This window comes from Dermochelys coriacea, chromosome 27 (genome assembly GCF_009764565.3).
Source record: "Dermochelys coriacea isolate rDerCor1 chromosome 27, rDerCor1.pri.v4, whole genome shotgun sequence".
Classification (NCBI taxonomy): Eukaryota; Metazoa; Chordata; order Testudines; family Dermochelyidae; genus Dermochelys; species Dermochelys coriacea.
Window position 1 is genome coordinate 1,705,151 of NC_050094.1, and position 26,497 is coordinate 1,731,647.

Genomic DNA, 26,497 nt, shown 5'->3' on the forward strand with positions numbered 1-26,497 from the left:
CTGCTGCCCTAGAGAGCAGTACGGTGTCTGTCCTGCAGCTAGCTGCAGTCCAAAAGCGTTGCAGTGCCCAGAACACGTGCGAGTCTGGGCAGTGCATGGATCTGTGAGTGTATGTGAGGGGGTGCATGTGCATGAATGAGTGTGCCAGACACCCTGCTTCGCTGAGCTCACCCCAGTGTAACCGCACCCCTCACCACAGCCTGTTCCAGCTCAGAGCACAGCACACACGGCTCTGAGCCCTCGGCGTAAAACCCCTGCAGCCCATCTTCTGTTCCAAGGCTTGTGGGACTGAGATTTCTGTGCACTTCTAGAAATGAAGCCAAAGGCAGCTGGGGGAGAAAGGGGGGTAGATTTTCCAGGGGATCTCCAGCTCCTCCTCCCTGCCACATTACTCTAGTAGGCCAAAGCTCCCCCAAGGTAAGGGACCATGCAGCGCCCTGAACATGGGGCCCTGGTCTGTGACCAGGCTGCCCGGCGCTGCTGCAGTACAAATCCTCGATAACAACTCGGCCCAGGATGAAACTCCAATAACTGGCATCGATCTGCCACTAACTGGCATCCGTCAGCTGACCTGATGGCTCAATAAAGCCAATGCATTGCTGCCCCATGGGACTCTGTGATGAAGCGGGACTGTTTTTAATGCTTCCTCTGAATATTGTGGGGGTGCCTCAGTTTCCCCTAGGCAGTTCTTAAGTATCTAGGGGGTGGGATAAGGGTGTATGATCCTTGCAGAGCCCTAGAGGGCAGGTGTGTGCAGGGGTCTGGACACAGAGAAGGGCCGACACCCTGTTTCCTGGCCGCTGATGGCCTTGGCCCTTCCCCCCCTGCAAGGTGAGAGCTAAAGGATTGGAGAACAAAGGAATCCGGTGACCTCCTGGTCCAGGAAAGGGACAAAGCCCAGAGCAGGAGGGGCTGGAGGGCGAGTCAGTTTGGGGCTGCTGGGGACATGGAGTGAAATGCAGATGGGATTGTCTGGCTCACTGCCCCCCAAAATGGACCCAGATGAGGGGTCCTGTTCTCTGCACCTACAACTCTGGTTTAGACCATGGTCCTGTCATCTAATAAACCTTCTGTTTTACTGGCTGGCTGAGAGTCACGTCTGACTGCAGAGTTGGGGGGCAGGACCCTCTGGCTTCCCCAGGACCTCGCCTGGGTGGACTCGCTGTGGGAAGCGCACGGAGGGGCAGAGGATGCTGAATGCTCCGGGGTCAGCCCCAGGAAGGGGGAAGCCGGGTGAGCTGTGTGTCCTGCAGACAGTCTGCTCCCAGACAGGAGACTTCCCCAGAGTCCTGACTGGCTTTGTAGGGAGCAGCTCCCGAGCATGGCCTGGGGACGCCCTGACAGACTCGTAGTGACAGCGACCCAGAGCGGGAGAGGGACTCTTGTACGTGGACATGGCCAGGGCATACCAGCAGGCGGCCACATGGCGATTCCTGGAATCCCAGCTGCAGGGGGATGGAAACCACGGAGGCATAAATGTTCAGTCCAGTGCAGCTACTCCTGGGAAGGGTCAGGCCAATGCAGTGCAGTGGGCAGCCCCTTCTGTGAGCCTGGTGGAGGCTGGGCCAGGCCCTGGGAAGACCCAGGATAGGGATACGAGGTGAGGTGGGCTGGGAGCTAGAACCAGAGAGAACTGGAGGGTGCGTCTGAGTCCAGCAGCCTCCTTGGTTCACCACAGCCCTGCCCGGGCCCCTTCCCGACCAGGAGGGACGTTGCAGCTCAGAACAGGGCTCTGTGAAGGTTTTGGCATTTGGGTCCAGGTCCAGCACTAGGTCCTTTGCCTAACGCCAGGGCATGAGCACATGGGCAAGGTCTGGCCCTCAGAGAGACGCGGCCTTGTGCTGGGCAGGACTTCTCTGGTTAGCGATGCCTGTGCCATCCTACCCCTGTGCAGTGCAGGGGCAGTGCCCGGGCCACAGGACACCACAAGACCTGGGCCCTGGCCAGAGCCAACCAACAAGGGGAGGGAATTGGGGGATGTGGATAATTAAATTCCTCCAGTTGCTCCCTGGCTCTCATTTCTCTACTGTTCCTTGCAGGGTGGGGGCCCTGCCATGGGGCTGTGAGCCCCCCATGGCCCATCCTGCAATGCCAGCAGGGGCTAGGAGAACTCACTCAATACATTAATTAATACTGACTCCCCTCGGATAGCAGCTTCCAGCCAAGGCTCTGAAAACAACTCTAGGCACTGGAGCCTCACGCCCCCTTTGAGGTGGGTTAGTTTTATTATTCCCATTATACAGATGGGGAAACAGAGGCATGGAGCTGGGAATGGTCTGGCCCACGGTCACCCAGCATGCTAGCAGCAGAGCCAGGAATAGAACCCAGGCGTCCTGGCTCTAAGCGAAGCCAGGGCTGGGATGCAGAGATAGGAGAGAGATAGCACAGGTAGCTGCTGAAACAGACAAGCTAGTGAACTGAAACCCAAGTTGCGGAGCCAACGGAGCCCCCCGTGTCCGGCCCCCACGACTGCAGGCCATGCTCTGGCTCGCTGGCCTGTCTCCAGCACAAGGGATCAGGTCCGCTGCCCTCCATTCATCGCTCAGCTGTCAGCCTGGGTTCCCGTCTCCCACTCACCTCCCGCTAGCCTTAGCCCAGCTCCCTGCTGCTGCACCTGGGAATTCAATCCAGGCTGCAGCCCATGTCACCCAATCGGCCCCTTTGTTGGAGCCCCCTTGTAGGGTTACAGCAGTAACAGAGTGACAGCTGGGGCAGCTCATTGCCAGGCACCACCAGCCCTGCCTGAGCATCGTATCGCTGACCAAATGGGGCCAGAACTTCGCATGCTGCCAGCGTGGAACAGCCACCACTCGCCCCAGCAGCCGCAGTGCAGGGGCCCTCGGCACATTGGTTCTGTCCCACTAGGGGAGAAGGGAGAGCAGCAAAGGGCAACAGCAGGACACGGCCCCGGGGGCTGCTGGGCAGGACAGAGGGACACTGGTAGCACTATGCTGGGGGGCAGGGCTAGGCTGGGGGCAGGGCTAGGCTGGGGCAGTGTGGGGCTGTCGGGCAGGACATGGGGACACTGGCAGACCTCATGCAGGACTCTGGCACAGCCTCTGCCCATCGCTTGCCACCATTAGCAGCACCACACTCAGGAGCCCTTCCCTCAGCGCACAGAGCTCTCTGGGCAAAGAGATGAGGGAGCTTTCCCAAGTGCTTGGCCTTCCCCCCCAAGAGGCAAATCTCCACCGCTGCGTGAAGTGCCCCCGTCCCACCCCATGCTGCAATAGAACCTCCCTGAGGGAGCCCAACGGGAGACGCCGGCAGCACCCGGGCACTAGTCACGCCTGCGAGAACTTCACAGCTGGCAGCACAGAACCTGCACTGAGTGCCTGGCAGAGGAGCTGGGCATTCCCCTCACCAGGGGCACGCGCGGGACGTGGGGCCGTTTCAAAGGGACGTCAGACCCTTCCTTCAGAGCCACGACGCCAAGGAGGCGGGGGCGGGGGGGATTTTACAAACCACAACAGCAAGAGGGATGGTTTCAGGAGCCCAGAACGGGCAGGCTGTTCCCCAGGGACGGTAGGCGGGGGGCGGCTAAATGTGAGTGGGACCGAAGAATTGTAGGCTGGCTCCAAGGTCATTTGGGGGAGATTTTCAGAAATGTTTAAGGGAGTTAGGAGCATGACTCCCATTGATAGCCAATGGGACTGTGCTTCTAGCTCCCCTAGGAACTTCTAAAAGACTTCCCCTTTCTGGCTGTATGGGGGCAGGGCAAGACTGGTCATGCGCGGAGATACCGTGCTGTAGCACCAGTTTTCCAGGCAAGGCCCTATGATCAGAGCCAGGGTCGGGGAGTAGGAGACCTGAGATCCATTCCTGCCTCTGCCACTGATTCACCATGGAGCCTTGGGTGAGTCCTTTCCCCACTCTGTGCCTCAGTTTCCCCATGTGTACCATGGTGGGTAACTATGACCTCCCTCCATAGGGTTTACAAGGGTCAATACATCAGCGTCTGGAAAACACCTTGAAATCGTTGGCAGAAGGGGCTAGAGAAGGGCGCTGGATTGTTCCTTGCTACCACTAAGGGCCGGCGCAGAGAGGAAGAGATGGGAAACCTTCAGTACGGCGTCCATCCGACACCCTGCGACACACCCCCGTGTGCCGGCTATCAGCCCTGGGCAGGGAGCCATGGAGAGCAGAGGTCGCATTCTGACCCCATTCTGAACACCCCCACCTGCAGACAAGCCGGAGCTGGTGCTGGGGGCTCCCAGGAAGCAGCAATGGCAGGAGGGTTGGTTCTTGCCCCAGCACTGGCAGCAGAGACATGCCCTGCCTCTGCCCATCCTGGCTAGAGCATGGGGTCCTTGCCCCCTGCTCTGCCTGAAGAGACACGCCAGCTCTGCCAGCCAAGGCATGCTGTGGAGGGGATGGAGGGGAACGTGAGCCAAAACACACCTAGCTGGTGAGGGGCTGGCTGGCGTGCAGATGCCCGCTGGGCACAGGGAAATGTCTGTGTATTCTGGGGAGGGAGGACAGGCTCCAGGGAGCCAGGCTGTGAAGGAATGGGGGATTGCAGAGGGGAGAGGGTCCCGCCGCTCTAGCACTGCATTAGTGCCAAGGAGAGCCCCTCATGGACCTGGCCCACAAGGTGTGAGGCAGGGGCTCCTCAGAGAGAGACGTGCTCCATGATACTCCCCCCCAGCCAGAGACCTGTCCCCCAGAGAGACCCCACCTGGGCCCACCCCCATGCTCTGCTCATTTCTGGCACAGGGCAGGCCAGCCACGTGCAGCACCCACATCCTTACGCCAGGGGCACAACGTGGTCCTTGGACTGGAGGGGAGACGTAGCTCGGCCTCGCCCATAGCAGCGACCAGGTTACCTATCTGACTGGCCAGAGCCCCAGAGAAGGGCTGTGGGGTGCAGCCCTGAGCAGGAGGTGGGGCGGGAGGTGTCCGAGCAGGGCTCGCACAGACACAGCAAGGCGGCACCGAGGGACCAGAACCAGGCTGCTCAGTCACAGAGCGTAAATTCCAGTGGCTGCCACCCGCAGCCACGTTCCTTAGTACCTGGTGCGTCTCCTCTCCTCAGAACTGGCCCAGCACAGCCCCCAGCAGGCAGCTGGGTACCAGATGGGGAAACTGAGGCCTGGGGAAGGGCAGGGATTTATCGGAGCTGCACTGAGAGTTGCTGTCAGAACTGGGACTAGGATGCAGGAGTTCCTGGCTCCCACCCCTAGGCCAGGCCCCACACCCATTGCCCCCACCCTCTTCAGCAGGGGCTCTGACATCCCCAGGGCCAGCCGGCTCCTGGACCCCATTGGCTCTGACCCAGTCGCTGCGGGACCCACCTCTTTGAAGTTGTCAAAGGCAGCGAGGATGATGTCGTGCCCTCCTCGGACCAGGCACACGGCGGCCAGCAGCTCCAGGACGAGGGCTTTGGTCCTACAGGGAGAACACAGGGTCTGACTCCCCCTGAGGGCTGCCCCTTCTCTGTGGCACCAGCCACAAGGTGCTCATCTTCACTCACAAGCCCCTGCACAGCCTATGCCCCCTCCCTATGGTCTCCCCCACTCAGGTCCGTCAGCCCCCTGTCAGCCTCCATTGCACATATGTTAACCTCTCAAACAACGTGTCCCGTGCTGCCCTGCATGCTGGGGGGAGCTCCCCAAAACATCAGCAAAGCTGCCTCCTGAACCTCCTTAAATCCAGCCTTTGCTGCCATGCCACAGCCAGGCCAACGCTGACCAGCCCTGCCTCGCTGCTTCCTTGTGCTCCCCCATATCTGTCTGCAGCTGTCGTCTCGTTTCTTACTTAGCCTGGCAACTCTCTGGGGCAGGGCCTGGCTTTTTGTTCTGTGTTTGTACAGCACCTGGTGCAGCAGGGATCCCGGGTGCTGCGGTAACCTACAGCACGAGGAAGAGGGGCGGGGAGCATACCTGGGGTTCTTGTTGTTCAGGCTCAAGGTGATCTCGTTGACACAGGCTGGATGGTTCATCACCAGGCTGAATCCAGACTAGGGGGAGAGGCAGATGTTAGCAGGTTTGGGGCGGATCCCACGTCTCACCCTTCGCCCTCTGAAATGCTTGCGTGTCTTTAAGGCAGAGACCACCTGGGCAGGACCAGAGGACACGGATTGCAGGCCCATCGCGCCGAAGGTGCTGGCAAGCCCCCTGCCAGCTGCTCTGCCCCCTCTGCCGGCCCCCACAGGACCCAACACACCAAGCTGAGCCAGGCCAGTTACAGGACTACAGTGAGGAGCAGCTGATGCCATGGGCATGACGGGGCTCAGCGCCCCCTCCCCTGCCGAGGAGAGTCCAGGCTTCCACGCACACATCAGGAGGGGCTGCAGGGAAGACAGCTGGGGGCAGGAGGGAGAACCCAACCGGAGGGGGAGGGGAGGGGGGAAAGGGGGAAGAAGAGGAGGAAGGGGGGATGCTGGAGAAAGGGAGGCAGGGGAGAGCAAGAAGGCGGCCGTTCAGTCACGTTCAGGTTTCAGGCCCCCACGTGGTGGGACTGACCCTCCGGTCAGCACGGCCCGCCCAGGAACGCCCCTGGGGTGCTGGGTGGAACCCACACTCGCCCCCACCCCGTGTGCCTGGGCTGGAGATGAATCAAACAGCTCACTGCCAGAGGGGCAGGCGAGAGGTCCCCAGCACTGTCTGGGCTTCGGGGACTGTCTCCTGCTGGGACCCCGCAGATTAAACGGTGGGGGCCACTAGCATTGTGCCTCTGGGGTCCCTCCATTCCCCCGGGCGGCTGGTGGAGTCCGGGCCAATGCTGGGCGGGGAGATTTCCCTGAGACTGTCCCGGAGGAGCAGCACTTGGTAACTGCTGAGGACAGAGAAGCCCCCTGAGTGGCTCACAGCTAAGCGGGGCCGACGCTGAGCAGGGAGATCATGGCGCCAGACACGTCTACCCCGCCTGGCTGCTGGGAAGGGCGAGGGGCTCCCTGCCCCAGAGTGGTGGGGCTCTGCTCTGCGGTGCCTGGACAGGGAGCTCCAGCCTGAGGGTTACCGTGGTCCCTGCACAGCCGCACGGAGCAGGACCCAAGCCCCCCCTCTCTGCACAGGAGTCTCCCACCCTGCAGGGAATTGCCTTTCTGGCAAGGTGCAGGCTGGGGACCAGCAGCTGGCCCCCCACAGGGCCGTGGCCTTGCCCCACCTGGTAGTTCATGATGGCCCGCAGACACATGATGCAGACATGGACGTCGTCCTTCTGGCTGATGATGCGCGAGTTCCGCAGCGCCTTCCTGCTGTGCACCGGGTTGAGTCTGGGCCAAAGGGAGAGAGCGGGTGACGCCCGGGAAGGACTCGGCGGAGCCCAGCTAAAGAGAGCAGCGGCTGGGGGCCTGGCTGGTCCCCTCTGATCCGTCCACAGTCTGCAGCCCCAGACACCCGCCCCACAGGCCGTCCTGGCAGAGGAGCCAGCGACTGAGTGGGCTGGGCTCTGCCTCGCACCGGGACAGGACTGAGGCCCTGCGGTGGGTCCAGCGGGGCAGCTGCTGAACCTGCTGCGGGAAATCAGGAGAGGACCCTAGTCCCAGGGCTATCAGTCCGGTGCCTTTCACCAACACTACGGTGGCTTATGGCCTGGAATGACCTGGCATTGTGGCTGGCCGGGGAGTGCAAAGGGCATCAGCCCGGCCCAGTCTGCACTCTAGTGCATTGGTGATCTCAGATGGCTGCGGGAGGCTCACCGGGGCGCATAGGAGTTCATAGGTGGCCTGGGTTTACTCTCCTGATCACTCCAAGGGGCGCTGGAGGGGACGCTTGGGTGGACTTGTTGAAAGAATGTGTGGATCTGCTGGTTCAAGTGGCAGCACCTGAAGGAGGATTACGGCCTGCAGGACAGGAGGGAGAAACAGTACTTGATGGGGAGGTGCCCTCCTTGGAGGCACATGGCGGAGTGGAATGGCAGGGGCTTGGCGGCCTCTCTGGGGCACAGGCAAATGGCCAGGAGGCCTCAGCGTCCAGCAACGGAGCAAGGCCAGGTTGTGCGCTAAGCACCACGCTCTTCTTACAGGCTGCTAGAGGGCCCAGGGCTGGATCTTCCTTGGATTTACCACCAGGCCCTGCTCATCACACCTCTGATCTTTGCATGCAGGGAACTTCTTTTATCTTTCCATGCTCATATTGCAAAATATCCAGTCCCTAAAGAGGGTCCCTGCCCTGTCCCTGTCACTGCACTGACAGCTGCTCCCTCACATCCCAACCCCTCAGAGCGGATGGCACACATTGACACCCCCACAGCCTGCAAAGGCGCAGTCTCCAGGGGCACATGTACGGGCTTTAAGCCAGTAATTCTGGGTTGGGTTCCTGAACAGTCACTGCAGGTAGCAGCCATGTGAGCCGGGAACTCAGTAAGTCCCTATTGATTCTTAAGAGGTATTTCTGCTCTCAAAATCAGCTGGCAAAGTGCCTGGAGTGCCATGGCTATTATCTCTCTGGTTTTCATGCCCAGCGTGCATGGTTAGGTGATTTCCTAGCTGCCAGCCTTGCAAACACACCCCAGAGGGATGGGGGGGACGACACACCAGGCTCTTTTCTCCTTGCACATCACCATGAGCAGCCAAGGCTCTGCAGGTCAAAGCAGGCTCTCGACACCACCTGCGCAGCCCCTAGTGCTACCCAAAGGATCAATTCTACGCATGCACAAAAGGCTCCTCCCCCTGGCTAAACAGGTCCCGCAGTGCTAATGGGGTCAGACTCCGGCTCCCACCTGCCACCCGTGGCTGGGCTGGCCCCACAGGGCCAATGGGATCAGACTCCAGTTTGCTCCCCCCGTGGCTAGGCTGGCCTCACAGGACCAGTGGGGTCAGACTCCAGCTCCCACCCCCATCCCCGTGATTGGGCTGGCCCCACGGGGATAACAGGAGTAAACACCTGTATCCCTGAGTCAGTAGGTCTGACTGCACACACAGGGAGCGTGAAGCGGCACCATAGGACGACCTTACACATGACTAGAAACAGAACTGGGAAGTGATGCCAGAGCCTGACCCCAAGCACCAGGAACCCTGGGGCAGATGGCAGAGCCAAATCTCCACCATCCCCGAGAGCGAGCCCTGGTTACCTACCGTGAGACACGGCCCAAGGGAAGCGTGCAAAAGAAGCCTGCGGTTAGAATGTGGGAGGGGAACGGGCATGCACAGAACCGCATGAGGTGAGCGGGCTTTGAACTAGAACCATCTCCCATCAATATGGATCAGAACCAACCAGATTCAGCCAGGGTGTGGGTGGGTCCAGCTCCACAACGTCCTCTTTTAACACTTCACCTTGTTTTCAGATCCATGAGATTTTAACCTATTGTCCTTTTAGGCCTCATAACCTATCCTGTGCTAGCATCCTGATGGGGAAACTGAGGCACAGGAAGGGACAGGACTTGTCCCAGGTCACATGGTGAGTCAGGAGCAGAGTCAGGATGTTTTAGTGGTCAGGGCACTAGGTTCAATTCCCTGCTCTGTTACAGACCTACTGTGTGACCCTGGGCAAATCGTTTAGTCTCTCTGTGCCTGAGCTGGGTGAAATGGGGACAATGGCACTTCCCTACCACCTGGGGGTGCTGAGGAGAAATACATTAGAAGAGGCCAGCGGTAACAGATAAGTAGTTACGATAATTTCTCAGGGACAGAACCTGGATTCCTGGCACTGGGTCCCCTGCATTAGACAGTCTGTGCTTCCTGGGGCCGTGGGAGTGGGGTGAATTCAGGTACAGATGTTCTCTGGGTCACCAAGCTCCATGTTTATCAGTTTAGGGGGCAGTTGTTAGAGACCCCCCAGATCATCATTTACACACACTTGGCCTTCTGGCCAACATCAGATCAGTGCAGTTTCTGGTGGTCCTCTAGCAGCTATAGCCCTGACCCTGCTGCGCAAGCGTCACTCAGCCACAGCCAATAAACTCAGAACTCGAGGAGCAGTGCTGGACATTTATTTCTTGGTGGTGGTGGTTTTTCTTAAATTTATTTTTATTTTAATTGTGAAAAATTTCAACCAACCCCATTATTCAGGGATCTAATCCTTTCCTGACACTCACCAAGCCATTAGCCTCAGTAACATCCTGCAGCATGGAGTGCCACGAGTTAAATATATGGTATGCAAAAAAGGAAAGGTGGTGGGGAGAGGGGTGGGTTCCTCAGACGAGCAACTCCAGGCTGTACTGACTCCAGATGGGCAGCGTGTCAGCGCCAGAACAACTGAGACAAAGCTGTGTGTGTCGAGATTCGTAAAAGGCCACAGTGCAATGGTGCCATGGGCGCTCCCACAAGGGGAGCTGATGTTCTGGTGTGTGTGTGTGTGGATGTAATTCTTCCCCACTGGGAGCTGGGCACCTCCCTCCTGGCCCAGGGCAGAATCAGGCCCACGAGCTGTGCTAATGTTGGGGCGGGAGAGGACTCTCTGCAGCCTGTTTGCTTGTCCAGAAGAACTCAGACCGGATGGCTGCCCACTTGCAATGGCCTCTCCTCCAGTATCTCTGAGCAGAACGGAGGGTGGGGGTGCTGAAGAGCTCCAGCATGGGGTGTCCCATACTGGCTGTGTGTGTTACCTGATAGTCAGGTGCCTCGTTTTGGAGGAGCCCTGTGTAGGGGACGAGGAGTTGCTCTTGCTGAGGTCCTCCATGGATCTGTCCGGGGATTTGCCCTTGTCAGAGCCCGGGCTCCCGTTATCTGCGCTCTCCATATTGTACCTGGAGCCACACACGTGAAGACAGACGTGTGAGTCAGCAGAATATAGTGAGGCCTCGTATGAGGCAGCAGGATCCCGGCCAGCGGCAGGGAAGGGCAGACCCAGCGACAGAGCACATTGAGGGGAGGTCCCCCGACATAGGTACCTCACGGCTCCTCGGCAGAGCACCCACCACTCGAGCCCGGGGCGGGATGAGACTGTCCAGCCTAGCCCAGCTCTCGCTCCTCTGGGACTGCAGAGACTGGCCCACACCAGCTCGCTCCCCAGCCAGCCTCCAGCTCCGCTCAGCCCAACACTACCACGCAGCCAGCCAGAGCCACACGTAGCCGCACTCGCCTCAGGGCAGGTACTGCTGCCACCACAGCCCTGCATGGCCCCACAAACGTCCCCAGGGACCAGCAATGCTGCCACAGGTGGTTATGCGTAGGGGCCAGCCCAAGGCAGCAGGTTGCAGGAGTGGAGACGGATGGGCTTTTAGGGAGATCTCTGCAAGCTGCAGACATTTCAGCACCCAGGACAGGGACGGACAAGGGATGGGGGAGGGGAACTGCTCCTACATATGGGGCGACATTTGTTAAGGGGTGGGGGTTTTCAGGGATTTTAAGGCCAGATAGGATCATCTAAGTCTATCCTCTTGCATAGCACAGACCACAGATCCTTCCGCAGGGGTGACCCCTGGCCCAGAACGTCTGAGCCCATTTCTCAGCCTTTGCCAGTTGGCAACCCTGTCTCTGAAGCCAAAATCTGTGCAGCCCCCCTCAGCATGTATGATAGATCCATCTCAGGACCACCTCTGCTCAGCCAACCCTGCATCTTGGCTGGGGCTTAGACTAGATGGCCCCTGCGGTGCCGCCTAACCCTGTGGGTCTGTGAGCTGTACATGTTCCCAGAGGCTGGCACGACACACTTGACCCTGAAGGCTCGGGGTGCGTGAGGGGAGGGGGACGAGACTTTGCTTGAGATGGTGCCAAGACTCTCAGGTGCCTGGCCAACCCCGACGGCCTCTCGTGCCACCCCTGGCGAAATGCCAGGCTTAAGCAGAGCTGTCAGGAGATGGCCAGTCTTGATCTAAACACTCCCAGAGATGGAGAATTTACCCTGTTCTTAGGGAGGCCGTTCCACTGGTTAATCACCCTCCCTGTGAGCAACTGGCGCCTCCTTTCTAGTCGGAGTTTGTCTGGCTTCAGCTCCCAGCCCTTGGGTCTCATTCTGCCAGGCTGCTCAATCCCAGACCCCTCTGCTCTCAGAAACCTGCTCCTGGTCACACGGGGCCGCGGGAGCCCCACTCCCACAACCTGCTGGCCTCCCATGGAGAGCTGGGGCCCCAGCCCTGATGTCGCATGGGGCAGGCTCGTGTGGCCCCTCCCCTCCCACGACCAGTCCAGGACAGACTCTATTGCACTAGGGGCTGGCACTCCTTGCATGACACATAGGCCCTATGCCAGAGAGCACAGACTGGTGCACTGGTGGAAGGCTCCTATGGCAGAGACGTGGGCTGCCCTGGACTGTGGCTCTTGGCCCTGCCCTCCTGAGAGGCTGCTTTCAGGGACTCATTCCCAACGAGCCACAAAGGAAGCGAAGGGGCCGCCTCCCCCCTGCTCAGGGGCTGCTAGCAAGGGACGCAGAGGGCAGTCTAGAGAAGTCGATCTGTGGCTGAAGTTCAGAGCCAGGCCCTGTGGATGCAGGAGCAGGGCTCCCATGAAGCATGGTGCTCAGGCAGGTCTCCCGCTTTAGACCTGAAGTCACAAGCATGACTCATGCACTTACAGCTCGGCGCTGGTCTGAACCAGGGCCAACGCTCGGGGAGGAAATGGCACCCGGCCCATCACGCTCCCCTCCCCGGCAGGGGCAAAGGGCTCAGCAGCAACTTACGTGACGGCACACTGGGCAAAGGCGAGGTATTCCAGCAGCACGTCCAGCCCCTTGTTCTCCTCATTCAGGAACTCCTGCACCCAGCTGGGGGAGAGGAGGTGCGTTAGCCATGGAGATCAGGCAGGGATAGCCCAGCTGCACCCCCATCCTCACGCCCGTTTCTCTTTTCTTCCTTTTGCTTCCTTTCTAGAGCGTCTCTCACCCACTGCAGGCTGGTGCTCTCTTCCCTCAGGCCTCCCCTCAGGCTGGAGCAACCCAGCCCTGTGGCTACCCCTGCTCAGACTGAACCCAGCTGTGATGGGTGTGATGAAGCGGGATTGTTTTTAATGTTTCCTCTGAATAGTGTGGGGGTGCCTCAGTTTCCCCTAGGCAGTTCTTAAGTATCTAGAGGGTGGGATAAGGGTGTATGATCATTGCAGAGCCCTAGAGGGCAGGTGTGTGCAGGGGTCTGGACACAGAGAAGGGCCGACACCCTGATTCCTGGCAACGGATGGCCTGGGCCCTTCCCCCCGCAAGGTGAGAGCTAAAGGGTTGGAGAACAAAGGAATCCGGTGACCTCCTGGTCCGGGAAAAGGACAAAGCCCAGATGAGGGGGGGCTGGAGAGAGTTTCAGTTTGGGGCTGGCTGGGGACATGGAGTGAAGTGCAGACGGGGTTGTCTGGCTCACTGCCCCGCAAAATGGACCCAGATGAGGGGTCCTGTTCTCTGCACCTACAAGCTCTGGTTTAGACCATGTTCCTGTCGTCTAATAAACCTTCTGTTTTATTGGCTGGCTGAGAGTCACGTCTGACTGTGGAGTTGGGGTGCAGGACCCCCTGGCTTCCCCAGGACCCCGCCTGGGCGGACTCGCAGTGGGAAGCGCACGGAGGGGCAGAGGATGCTGAATGCTCCGGGGTCAGACCCAGGAAGAGGGAAGCCGGGTGAGCTGTGTGTCCTGCAGACAGGCTGCTCCCAGAGAGGAGATTTCCCCAGAGCCCTGCCTGGCTTCGTAGGGAGCAGTTCCAGGGCATCGTGACAACGGGGAGCACAGGGGTGGCTCACCCAGCTCTGCTCTGCACGAGCCAGTGGGAGGGGCAGAGTGGGCTGGAAGCATGCTGGCCCTGCCCCTCTCACACATGGGCCACAGCCCTGGGATTAAGTAATCTGCTCCCTTCCTAGAGCTGTGGGGAAGGGCAGGTCTGCGTCTCCCCCCATCCCAGCTCTCTCCCCACTGGCCTAGGCCGCCCACATTCAGGGCGGACAGCAGAGTTAGGACGGAGCCCTCTGGGGGTATGGGTGGTGTCGAGTCATCCTGGTCCGGCCTGGCTGGATGCGTGGCCTGGCTTCACAGGAGCAGAGAGGGTCACTTTCCATCAGGACCTTGCTGTGCAGCTGCATCCCCCAAGGGCAGCCAGCAGGCCCTCTTCTTGCTTCCCCCACTGCATGGTTATTCACAGGTTCCCTGCTCCAGAGGGAGCCTTTTACTCTTTTCCTGAGAGCTCAAGTCCCTCCGCCCGGCCCCCAAAGTCTCAGAGCTCCCCTCAAGACTGAGCGTAGGTCAGGCATGCCATCACTGCCACCCCATCTTGCAGGCGGGGGATGGCAGCTCAGGGACGTGCGGGGATTCGCCCAAGGCCAGCAGGGAGTCTGTGGCATGGCTGGGAATTGCCCCCAGGTCACCTGAATCTCAGAACCCAATGCCTGAACCTCCAAACCTGCCTTCCTGCTCTCCATGCAACCCCTCCACTTGTCTCCTGTTCGGCTGCCATCACCCCCAGCCCATCTACCACAGGACCCGCCCACAGATGCCTCCAACTGCCTCCATTGCTTTGAGACGTGACTGGCTTTGGGCCAGGCCCCAGATGGCACAGGACAGCCCCAGCCCCACGATCAGGGAGGGGCACTGCCCATCTGCTTTTGCCCCATGCTCAGACAACAGTATAGACGTTCCAAATCAATGCTGGGTCCCATTTGTCAGAGCACTACCCAGTGGGTGTGCCCCACAGCGTGGGGGTAGATTTAGCAGTAGACATACTCCAGGTCACCCTGGCAGTGCAGACACTGGGCCAGCCAGGCCTCAGTGCCCACTCCCACCCAGCCTGGGTCTGATCCTGAGAGCCCGTCACACGCTGCACTCCAGGTAACTTCAGAGAGGCTTCTGCACAAAGCATGGGGCCACAGAAGTGCCAGTGTGGACACAAGAACAAAGGGATATAAACTGCCCATCAACAAGGTTAGGTTTGAAATTAGGCAAAAAGCTTTCTAACCATCAGAGGAGTGAAGTTCCCATCTCCAGCCAGACTTGCACCTGTTCTGGATCTTCCATGATCCGGATGGGTCTGGAGGACAGCCAGGGGCCCACAAAAGCCTCACCACCACAGTCATGAGATTTTCGCAGTGGGATGGTAGCACTGAGGCAAACTCAATGGGAGCCATCCCTAGTTCCCCACAGTGCTCACCCCTCCCAGACACGGCACGACCTGTTATGACATCTGAAAGCCAAGCTGAGGAGCAGCAGCAGATGGAGCATGACAGGAATGCATCCCTGACGGGTCTTGAACCAGGGACCTTTTATGCAAAAACCAGCAGCTCTGCTGCTGGAGCCAAAGCAGACCTCCGGCTAGCATTGGTAGCAGCTCCTGCTTCTTGCCTCCTTGCAGGCCTGCAGTGATTAGCAGGCAAGAGTGCAACACCCCTTGTCTGCACACCCAGTCAGCACAGCTGCCAACTAAAACACAGACCTGCAGCCACCGAAGCACAAGCCCTATCACGAGTTGAGTCATTTGCAGGCTGGGAGCAGCCACTAGAAGGAGAGAGTCATCTGCACTAACCCTGGACATTAGATACTCACCGAATATAGTTGGTCCTCAGCGAGATCTCCAGCTCTCGGAGCACCTGTGTGGACTCCTGCACTCGCCTCTTAAACTGCGTTTCAAAAAGCAAAGGGGAGTTAGACAGATCTGCAACATCACTGGCCAGGTTGCAGTCTCATTTCTCTTTTACCACCTATGTTAACTCCAAATAACCTCTAGAGCAGCAATTCCCAAACATTACTGGTCCATGTACCACCCTCTGAAAACAGACGCTTGCCTTGCCTTGTGCCAGCATCTCCTTTTTGTGCACAGTTATTTTAGGCCTTAACAGACTTAAGTATTTACAGAGTCAAAGTGAAATAAGTTTCAAATTTGGCTGGTGGAGATCTGCCTGGGGGAATCTAGAAGAGAAGGCCTTTTGGCTGGGGGTGACTGGTAGGGTGGGCTACAGAACGTGAAGTTTAGAGGGGGTTGGAAATTTTTTGACTAAATGGTTTTTCATCAGAAAATGCCAATCTGTTAAATCCAAACTTTTTGCAGGAACGTCCCAGCTTCAATGAAACTTTTCTAAGGCAGGTTCCTCAGGCCCAGGATGGAATTTCGAGTCAAAATGAGAGAGAGACGCAGCCTCAGTCCAGAATAGCCTGACTCAGAACAAGCCCTGGGACCTGGGGCTGTCACATCCCAGGGGAGTGCCCTGACCCCAGGCTACCGGCTATTCTGGGATGATGGGGGATGGCGGGGGGGGGGTGTCTCTCTGAGGTTTTTCCACACAAAAAAAGTCAAAAAGTCGCAGTTTCATCCCGATGCAGAACAGGGAAGTTCTTGAAATCAGGAAAAGTTTTGTGAGCTGGGAATCCTGTTTCCCGCCGGCTCTAATGAGGTTAGACTGTGGGGAGGGGTGCTGGTAGTGTGTGAGGGAGTGGGCACGTAAAAGGCCAGGGAGTGCTCAGAAGGGAGGCATAGGGAGCTGGGGGAACCTTGGCTGGAAGTGAGGGGGCCTCAACTGGCATCAGGCAGCTCCAGCTCCAATTCACCTCATTCCAGGGCTCCCTTCCCATTTCCTCTGAGCCAGGCAGCTCTCCCAGCCCCAACCCCTCTAGAGCGTCTTTCCTGTGGGTCTCCCTGTGCCCTGGTCCCTGGACTAAACGCCTTCCTCGCAGCCAAGCGATTCCACAGCCCTTCTCCTAAGGCCTGTGCTGTGTCTCAGGCCGGCTTCCCAGCCCGCCAGTATCCAGCTGCCAGCCCCACTCCAGGGAGCCTCCTTTGCTCCCCCACTTGTTCCCTTTGGTTCTGGGGCCCCCACTGAGCCTTGGGGGCTATGCTGTGACTCAGGCAGGATCCCCAGCCCCCAGTCTCTCTTCTGGGTCCCAGCTCTGGGAGCCTCTCTCCTGGGCTGCTGCTGCCCTGTAATTCTGCTCTTCCTCTCCTCCTGGGAGCCAGCCAGCCAGCCAGCCAGCAGGAGGTAGCCACCTGACCCAACCCCCAGCTAGTCTGCTGCACCCGGCAATACCTGTGTCCTTGAAGGGCTCATGGCATGGAAAGGGGTTGTCTGGTCCAGGCTCTCCTCCCCCTTACAGAGGACAGACCACCCTGCTACAGTGCACCACTTCCAACAGCTCCTGTGCCCTGGGGGTGCACTACTCCATTTCAGGGACCTCGGCTCTCGACTGCGGTACAAAAGCTAAGGGGCTGCAAAGGAGAGGGGAGAATAAAAGGGGAGGATAATACCGCCATGGCAATCAGCCAATCGGAGGTCACCTTTCTGCTGACTCCGCCCGTGTCCAAGTAGCTCTTCAGTTTCTGGATGTATGCAGCGGGGGGGTTCTTGACCTGGAACCGCTCCTGTGAGGATGGGGGAGAAGGGAGACATTCAAGCCCAGTTTCCTCAGACGATAGAGGAGAACACACAGCCCCGAGCACTGATGCAGTGTGTGCACAAGTGCACACCCGTGCAAGTACCCGCAAGTGAGCGGGATGCTGAGGAGACTGCAGGGGTCTGAGATGTGCGCGAGAAACAGCTGCATAGGGCCAGGGAGAGAGACTTGCTCTTTGGAAGCGATCTGCTGCCCAGGTCGTCTGCCCCTGGGAACTAGCCAGACGGAGAATTAGTGGCTTTACACAGAAAGGACGTTTGCCAGGATCTGGCAGGATTTCCATGCTGAGTGGGAGGGAGTGAGCCCGCCTGGCTCAGAACTCACAGCCAGCCCTCTTCTTTAGGGCACCGAGCTGCGATAGGCCAACAAGCCTCTCTCAGACACCTGTTATCACGTAGTGCTGTGGCTGCATGGGGGTGGGGGAGAGTCACAGGGACCCTCCCCAGCTCGGAAGCTACGCCAGTGAAGACAGAATACAGAAGCTGCCTGTGATAACCCTGCAGGCCCCTGCCCCAGACCACACCACCGCGCTCTCTAGTCACGTCTCCAGTCTCACCACCTCCAACTGCCAGTCCTGCCCAGCCAAGGATGAGCAGTGCCCAGAGCTGGATGCTCTGTAAACCCCGCAGGCCACGTCTGTTAGAGTACGCCGCACCTTCCTATCCCCTCCAACCCAGGCTCTCAAAGCTCTTTACATGCACTTGTCCATTAAGTCGCACAAGCCCTGACCACGAATTAGGTGAATATTATCCCTATTTTACAAAGTAGAGAAATTAAACGACTTGCCCAAGGACAAGTTTGTGGCAGAGGTGGGATTAGAACCCAGATCTCCTGCTGTCCAGTCCTGTGCATAATCCCAGACCATCTTCCTCATCCCATGATATAGCACCAGGCCTGCCTCCCTCCCTCACGTGGCCCAGGACTGGGCCTTCCTTGTCCCCAGGGCACAGCGCTGGGCCTGCCTCCCCTCCCCCTCCCACCCCCAGGGCACAGCACGAGGCCTGCCACCCTCCCCCCGCAGGGCACAGCGCTGGGCCTGCCTTCCCTCCTCCCCACTCCCCCGGGGCACAGCGCTGGGCCTGCCTCCCGCCCCACAGTATAATATTGTGCAGAGGGACTGTTGCCTGACACCAGCTGGTGAGCAGTGTGCCCATCAATCAATCGCTATCTAGTGTCACTGCAGATACTGGGCACACAGATGTTAATTCATTTTAAGAGCTAATTGTCCTAGGTCTGGTCTACACTGAAAACGTACATGAGCCCAGCTCCATCTCTGGGGGCGTGACAAACCCACACTGCTGAGAGATATCGCTGTGCTGACCTAACCCCCGGAGCAGACAGCGCTAGGTCCACAGAGGAGTTCTTCCACTGACCTAGCTACCGCCCTTCGGGGAGGTGGATGAGCAACAGTCAGGCCATGTCAACCACAAAATTACATCGACCTAACTTACATCGGCATCCAGCCACTGCAGTTATTAAATTGCTTGTGCGTGCATGCTTGGCTCCTTGTGTTGGCGGTGCACAACCTCACCAGTAGCGCTTGTACCGTCACTGTGGGGCATTGTGGGACGGTTCCTGAAAGTCAGCACCTGTCCATATAAGCAACAGAGTCTGCACTGACACTGTGTCCACCTAAGTACAGCGGCCATGACTCTCCACCGCTTGGAGAAGTGGCATTACTAAACCGGCGTAGAGAGGCACTTATGTCAGCAGGACCCACAGTTAAACGAAGACACTTCCACAGCTAGGTTGATGCAAGGCAGCTTACGTCAACATAACCATGTGGCTAGGCAGCAGTTCTGCAGAAAAGGAGCTGGGGATTACCCTGGACGAGAAGCTGGATATGAGTCAGCAGTGTGCCCTTGTTGCCAAGAAGGCTAACGGCATATTGGGCTGTATTAGTAGGAGCACTGCCAGCAGATTGAGGGACGTGATTATTCCCCTCTATTCAGCACTGGTGAGGCCACATCTGGAGTATTGCGTCCAGTTTTGGTCCCCCCACCACAGAAGGGATGTGGACAAATTGGAGAGAGTCCAGCAGAGGGCAATGAAAATGATCAGGGGCCTGGAGCACATGACTTACGAGGAGAGGCTGAGGGAACTGGGGTTATTTAGTCTGCAGAAGAGAAGAGTGAGGGGGGGATTTGATAGCAGCCTTCAACTGCCTGAAGGGGGCTTCCAAAGAGGGTGGAGCTTGGCTATTCTCAGTGGTGGCAGATGACAAAACAAGAACCAATGGTCTCAAGTTGCAGCGGGCGTCGTCTAGGTTGGATATTAGGAAACACTATTTCACTAGGAGGGTGGTGAAGCACTGGAATGGGTTACCTAGGGAGGGGGTGGAATCTCCTTCCTTAGAGGTTTTTAAGGCCTGGCTTGACAAAGCCCTGGCTGGGATGATTTAGTTGGGGTTGGTCCTGCTTTGAGCAGGGGGTTGGACTAGAACCTCCTGAGGACTCCTTCCAACCCCAATCTTCTATGATTCTATGTAGACCAGGCCTGACAGCAGAGCCCCTCCTGTCACTGTCTCCACTGAAGCTGTACCACTGTAGCAGTCTGAGTGTGGACGCACCCTTCGTAACAGAAACGTATATTTCTCTAATGATGATCCATCTATGGGGCTTGAACTGGGACCACTGGATTTAAAAGCAAGAGCTACTACTGCTTGAGCCACACTGGACTGGCCTGGGTTAGGCATCGAGATCCCCTTTCATCCAAGTGCCTCAGGACTTCTCCTTCCTGGTAGATCGATGGGGTAACTGAGGCAAAGGGAAGGGAAGTGACTGCAGCAGAGCAGAACAGTCCTGGGGACAGAGGCTGGCACATGGAGGTTTGATAATGAGCTCTTCAATCCAGCAGAGGAAGATATAACACAATCCAATGGCTGGAAGTTGAAGCTAGACAAATTTAGACTGGAAAGGTGTAAATTTTTAACCACGAGGGTAACTAATCATTGGAACGACTTCGCAAGGTGGATTCTCTGACAATTGTTAAATCAAGATGGGACATTTGTCTAACAGACCTGCCCTGGGGATCACTGTGGGGCAGGTGTCTGGCCTGTGCTATCCAGGGGATCAGACTGGATGGTCCCTTCTGGCCTTGGGATGTAGGAATGCATGAGCCCCCTCCCAGATGCTGGACTCCTGGCACCCTTGCAGGGCTTCACTGATGGGCGGGAGATAGAGACAGAATCAGGGCTCTGAGGCTCTGGTCGTGGAATAAGCCAAGAAGAGCCTGCTCTGCGCAGTATCCCCAGTCGGCACGTGATGACTCCTGCCCCACACCATCTCCTCAAGGAGCACACGGCCCAGCAAGCTCTGGTCAGACTCAGGCCCCCGGACCACAGGCAGGCGAAAGGGGTGATGACACCCATTGCTTTTGCGCAGTCCTGTGACCCCTGAGCAGAACTCTGGGCTAGGGCCAGGGATGACTGTGCTGGGTGAGCCCCGAGGTGAACAGCTCACAGCCTCCATTTATGCAGAGGAAAGGAACAGCACGACTAGCAGGGCACTGAGCCCCGAGCCTGCAGGGACTGCCCGAAGGTGGACAGGGAGGTCAGTCTCCATGGCCCACCCAGCCTACGGCCTCTCCGCTGCCCTATCTTCAGCCATGATCAGGGCTTTGTCATTCCTTCCATGGGTCCCAGGAGCAGGAGCCAAATTAACTGCCCATCAGGAGAAACAAGATAGCCCTGGGACAGCAATGCCCAGTGGTCACTGCCAACCTGAGTGAGCCTGGGGCCTCGCTGCTCGACAGCTCAGCATCCCACCCCCACCCCCAAGCCTCCATCCCCAAACCTGAGGGTTTCGCTCAACACAGACCCCCAAAAGCAAAATCTGGAGTCATCAGAGCCCCTGAGCTAAGAAGCAAGTGCAGAGGCTAACTGCTTAAAATATTCAAAGTCACTAGCCAAAACTACCAGCCCCTCCCCCAGGGAAGCAGTCGCTCCAGTGAGATGCGTCAATTACAGGGGTTTCTGAGGCATTTGATCTTTCACTGGTTTCTAATAATACTCAGCACTTACGCGGCGTTTGCATCCTCAAAGCACTTGGCAGGCATTAAGGGCCCAATCCGTCAGACCTTGGAAGCACTGGGCCTTGTTCCTCCCAACCCCCTCTGAACTGGATAAGAACTAGTGCACACATATGCCCAGTCCCTGCTCCCTCCCGAAGGCCTCTCAGCACCAATGCACAGCGAGAGGATAGACCCCCAGCTTTCTTTGCAGATCACCAGGAAAAGGCTACTTGAGCCTGGGTGGAGGCCCAGCTAACAGGCCTCTGGCAGAAAGTCCATCCCTGCGGTGGAGTGAATCTTTCTGCCGATCAGGAACTGACTGGCTGGGTGCAGAGATGACAGAAGGAGGGAGAAATGACTCATCCAGGAAACCGCTGGGATTAGCCTCCTTGGCTTCGGAGGATTCAGCCCATCAGATTCCCCTGCTGGCACCTCCAATGACTGCGAATTGCTGGCAGGGGAGCCAACCCTCAGACCGTCCCAGCTGGGAGCAGAGGCTGCCGGCCTAGCACCTCTCCTGACATCTGGAACATCTGTGGGCTGAAGCAATGAGCGTGACTTCTCCCGCTGCGGCCCCACGGCCGTGAGTCATGCTGCGAAGCGGCAGACTGAACGCCTGTGATCAGGTACCAACCTGAGCAACACAGGAAGTGTCTGGGTGTGAGTTTCCTGCCGTTAGTGTTGTGTAGCAGCGGGTAATGGATGGAGCTGAATCTCTGGCAGCAGGTGCTAGGGTGGCCATGGGGGGTGGCGCATGGGTGCCTGCAGCTCCTAGAGACTTCCCTGGATTGGGCACCTCACTCTCACCTGGTCACAGATCAGCTCCCACTTCTTCTCGCTGTCGTACTGGCTGAGCAGCTTCATCTTGTCAGGCGGCAGGTTCATGGAATCCTGCAGGGGAGACAGACAGGATAAGACAGGAGTGGGCGCTGGGTGAGGTACATCCCAGCTGCCATGACCATGAGGGAAGCAGATGAAGGAGGAGAGCCCCTGTGTGGGGAGGGCTGAGCCCTATCCATCTGTGTGTCAGGCCCAACCTGGACGAGGCAGGGTCCCTCGCATCCCAGGTATCTGGGTGATGTCACCCCATCTTCCTCCAGTGCCCTGTACCCAAGGGGCTGGGCTCAGGTCTCCACCGTCCTACCAGCATTGCATTCCCACCACCCCACCCCACCCTTCCATCTCCAAAGACGGAGCCCCTGAGCTCCAGCTCCAAGTCAGGAAGTGGTTGGGTTGCTCCATCACCAACCAGAGCTGCCTGGCCTGGTCAGGTCTCAGAGAAACAGACTCCCAGCCCAGCATGGCCACTGCCAGCTGGACCCCGGCACAGACACAGACAGTCTGTCCTGGACAGGTGGAGACCTCCGACATCCACTCTAGTGTCTGGCTGCAGAACGAGAGGCTTCAGCCTATAGTGTCCTGAGGACTTCCCCCTCCACTGCTCCTCACCACCAACCCAGGAGTCAGCCCATCCCCTCTCAGGATTTGCACTGCGCACAGCGCCGGCGGGGTGGGGGGAACCAGGCCAGAACCCCAGGCACTTGCTCAGTGCTGCGGCACTGCCTATGTAGAACACAAGGATCAATAAAGCCAAGTCAAGTTTCAGTGCAGATCTAAGCTCCCCATCACCTGTCTCAACAAGCCCAGACACCCTCTGACAGCGTGTTTTAACCGGGGGTCTCCAGACGCTTTACAATCAGCTACTCAAGCCTCACAGCTTGGCCCTGCCGGATGGGTCAGTATCGTTATCTCCCATTTTATGAATGGGGAAACTGAGGCACTAATGGGGGATGTGATTTGCCCAAGTCCACACAGCGAGCAACTGAGTGGGGTGCAGAACCCAGGAGTCCTGACTCCCAGCCCCCAGCTGCAGCCGGTGGACATTGCCCCTTGCCATCTGAAAGGGCGTTTAACCGCATTAAGGGCAGTTAACGCTTTCCCTCTGAGAGACCACGTGAGAGCCGTGTGCAGTCGCGTGATGGGTCTCAGCCCATGAAATCAGTGTCTGTTTGAGGCATTAGCTCAGCGGCAGGATGTTGTGCGCTGCAGTGTTCCCAGCACTGATGTTGCTCAACCCAGCTCCTTCCTGCTTCCCCATCCCGTGGTAGTCGGTTAGGGCCCGATCTGGAGAGACTGGGAGCCAGCGAGGGCCCTGGGCAGCTCGGCATGTCCCGGGATCGGGCCCTTCGTGTGGTAATTGGGCACAAACAGTTGGCTTCTCCAGAGGCTGCCCCCGCCCTGCGTGTGAGGGAACAGGACGTGACCTCACTTCCCCTTTCCAAATAGGTAGCACGGGGGACTTCACTTCTCCTTATGCTCGGCTGTGCTGGGGGAGGACTCGGGCCTGACGAAGTTACATTATGTGCAGCTCGCTCCCTGAGTGTTGGTGCCGGGGATCCAGCGAGGAAACCACCAGGCCAAAGTCCTGCTCCCTTCCAGCACATGGCCCATTGAGCTACAGCTCCCAGCAGGCCATGCTCCACCCTGGCATCCAAGATGGAGCCCGAGCACACAGACCTGCCTGCCCTGGGGCTTCTGGAGCTCCCCGGGCAGCCTGCCAGGACTCAGGGCGGCAATGGGGTTGCAGCCATGAAAGAAGCCCTGAGGGGCACTAAAAGGGGACGGGGACCACAGATCCTGCTCGAGAGATGAAGCCCAGCAGTTCCCCACATATATTTAATGCAGGGTGTGGGTTATCTTCCTGGTTCTAAAAAAATCATCACTTTTCCCCACAAACAGCAAGGAGACAGGAGCTAAGGCCCCAGGGAGGGGCAGCCGTCAGCTGGGAGGAAAAGCTCCATTGCTCATGGAAGGCAGGAACAATGGCACATGGTGCTCAGGGTATGCACCTCCATCATGTGATGAGCTGGCAGGTGTTTCTGTAAACCAGTGCCCTCTACTGGATGGACTGAGAACTGCTCCACTGAGGGTCATATACCCTACACTGCTAACAGGGATTCTCCTTTAGCCCAAGGGCTCAGGGCTTGTGTTTGCGAGCAGGAGGATCTAAGTTCTAGCCCCACTGCTGCCATGACTCTGAGTGGTGACAGTGACAGCTGTGAAGTGCCTGCAGATTTCTCACAGTGCTCAACGCGGAGGGCAGCCAATGCTCATGGCATTTCACACAACATAGTTTGAGTCATCAGGCTACCAGGCTGCAAAGCCTGCAACATGGACAGAACATCCTAGGAGCACAGGTAATGAGAAAGGAGAGGAAACACACTCCCAGAGGGATTTGGGCTTAAAACCAAAACTGCTCAAGAACAAAGCAAGAGAGACTCAGCTCACTTGAGAGGAGTGTATCCAGGAGACCTGCCAAGCCAGATGCACTCATGAAGCGGAAATCTCACCACCCGCTAACTGCACTTCAGTGCCCTTTGTGGTGCATTGGGGATGAATGAGGCTACCAGAGGCAGTGTGTGCGACTCAGAGGAGACGAGATTCTGCCGAGGACAGGAGCCACCTCAGGAGATGGCTCAGGGATTCTCCAGCAGTGGGGAAACCTGCGGCAGAAAGGCATCCCAGGGTTTAGGGAGAGCCTTGCTCCAGGCACAGCTGGGTTTAGCCAGGTCCCACTGGATCCAGATCACTCCCCTCCACACTCATCCCATCGGTGCTGGCTCATTTGGTCCCTTTGCTTTGGAAACACTAGGGTGAACATCTGGCGGGGGCTCTCCTCCCTCCCTCATGCAGCCATGCAGAGCCAAGCTGAGCCGAGCAGGGAGGCTAAAATTAGGCTGTGAGGCTAGAAATAGAAATAGCCTCACTGAGACAATCAACAGCCCCGGCGCTCACTGCCTAGGTGACCAAACAGGATTGTGCTCCTATTGAGAGCAGCCGGCTGAGAGCCCAAGCTGCACCTGCACTGGGCGCTCTCCTAAGGAATGGGTCCCATCCCCACGGCGCCCACCAGCTTATGCTGCATGGTGCCACCTGGTACCCAGGAAGCAGTGGACACAAGGGCAAGTGCAGCATGTCAGGTGGTTCGTTAACTAACAGCACAGGGCACTCCGGGTAGGCAGGGCTGCCTTCAGCTCCCTGAGCATCACACACAACCACCCCCACCTACCCGCAGCGTTTAACGGCCCAGTCGCTCATGGACAACGTGGCGTTTCCCAGCATGGACCAGCCCTGGCAGGATAATTTTCGGGCTAAAGCACAGGGCTGGGAGCCAGAACTCCTGTCTCCAACAAGTCACTTCCCCTCCCCATCTGTAAAGAGGAGATACCCTGATGGGAGAGATTTACGCATCACAGTCCTGGCTGTGGAGCCTGGTGCGGGAGGGGCTGGCAAGGGGTGGGGCTTTCGCTCCAGCATAGAGACAGCAATGCCACCCGCCAATCATAGCCCCTCTTTGGGTAATGTCATTGACCAAGGAGAGATGCTGGGTGCCACCATCCAGCGGTGACTAATGCAGTTGGGCAGACCTCTGCCGTTTCACCAGTACCAGGGAAGGCAGGTCAATGGGACTTTAAACCAACATGAGGGCCCCACAGATACGGGGCAGCTCTGAACCTGGGCTCTTGGTTCCTGTCCCAAGAGAGCCATTTTCCTAACTGTGCTAATGCCTTTTAGGGCAGGTTCCTGCCCTGGCTTAGCGACCAGCCCCTCCTCCCACACTCTGCTGGGGCTAGGATCCCTAATTCCCAACCATTCAGGGAGTCCCATTTGGCCTCCTCTCCCATTTCCAATACATCTGGGGGCTCCATTAAGGATCTAAGAGCCCAGCTGGGCTCACAGGTCGGCGAGCTCCCAGCCCGAGCACTAGCCCACAGAACGTAGAACTGCCATCCCTCGTAGGGATGTGCTAGAAATACTCCAGGGCTTTGTTCATCACAATTGCTGTGGGCAGCTCACTCGCTGTGCTTCATATAGCTTCCAAAGCGTAACCGTTAATAAACTGGAGCTTGCCCACCCACGTGGCTCGCCCTAGGGAAAGCAACCATCTGTGCTCCCACAGCTCCCAGCTGAGCTGCCAGCTCCTCACTGGCCTCTGGCTCAGACTCGGCTGCCTGGGCTACTGATGGACGTGAAGCCCTCAGCAAATGAGATGCTGCACTGGCATCGCCGCAAGGTGCCTAGGCCTGAAATTCACCAGCCCATCACCTCAGGAGCAGAGGAGCACATGCTGTCTAAGGCCCTCCCTGAGTCTCCAGATCAGACCCTGCTTGGATTCCTCCCTGGTCTGGTGTTTCCATCCTGCAGGGAGCTGTCAGCACATCTGCACACTCTCAGGTGGGCTCAGGGCGCCAAGCTGTGCACCCCGCCCATGACAGCACACCATTACATCCTCCCCTGGGAGCAGAGGGCAGCACTT

The 26,497-nt window shown here is 58.0% G+C and overlaps 1 protein-coding gene across 13 annotated transcripts in view; it reads right to left on the minus strand.

Moving 5' to 3' along the window:
* Positions 1-26,497, minus strand: part of FMNL1 (formin like 1) — a 65,807-nt gene that overhangs the window by 22,008 nt on the left and 17,302 nt on the right. For 3 of the 13 annotated variants that reach the window (XM_043503275.1, XM_038385672.2, XM_038385664.2), the window contains exons 2-9: positions 21,988-22,071; positions 17,024-17,137; positions 15,331-15,404; positions 12,501-12,584; positions 10,489-10,629; positions 7,108-7,216; positions 5,883-5,959; positions 5,295-5,388 (exon numbers count right to left, since the gene is read on the minus strand). In XM_043503275.1, the coding sequence (XP_043359210.1) occupies positions 5,295-5,388; positions 5,883-5,959; positions 7,108-7,216; positions 10,489-10,629; positions 12,501-12,584; positions 15,331-15,404; positions 17,024-17,137; positions 21,988-22,071 (777 nt within the window). Of the gene's footprint in view, positions 1-5,294; positions 5,389-5,882; positions 5,960-7,107; positions 7,217-7,642; positions 7,784-10,488; positions 10,630-12,500; positions 12,585-15,330; positions 15,405-16,805; positions 16,992-17,023; positions 17,138-21,987; positions 22,072-26,497 lie in introns of those variants that run through there. The other 10 variants (XM_043503277.1, XM_038385666.2, XM_043503279.1 and 7 more) reach the window with 7 other exon arrangements.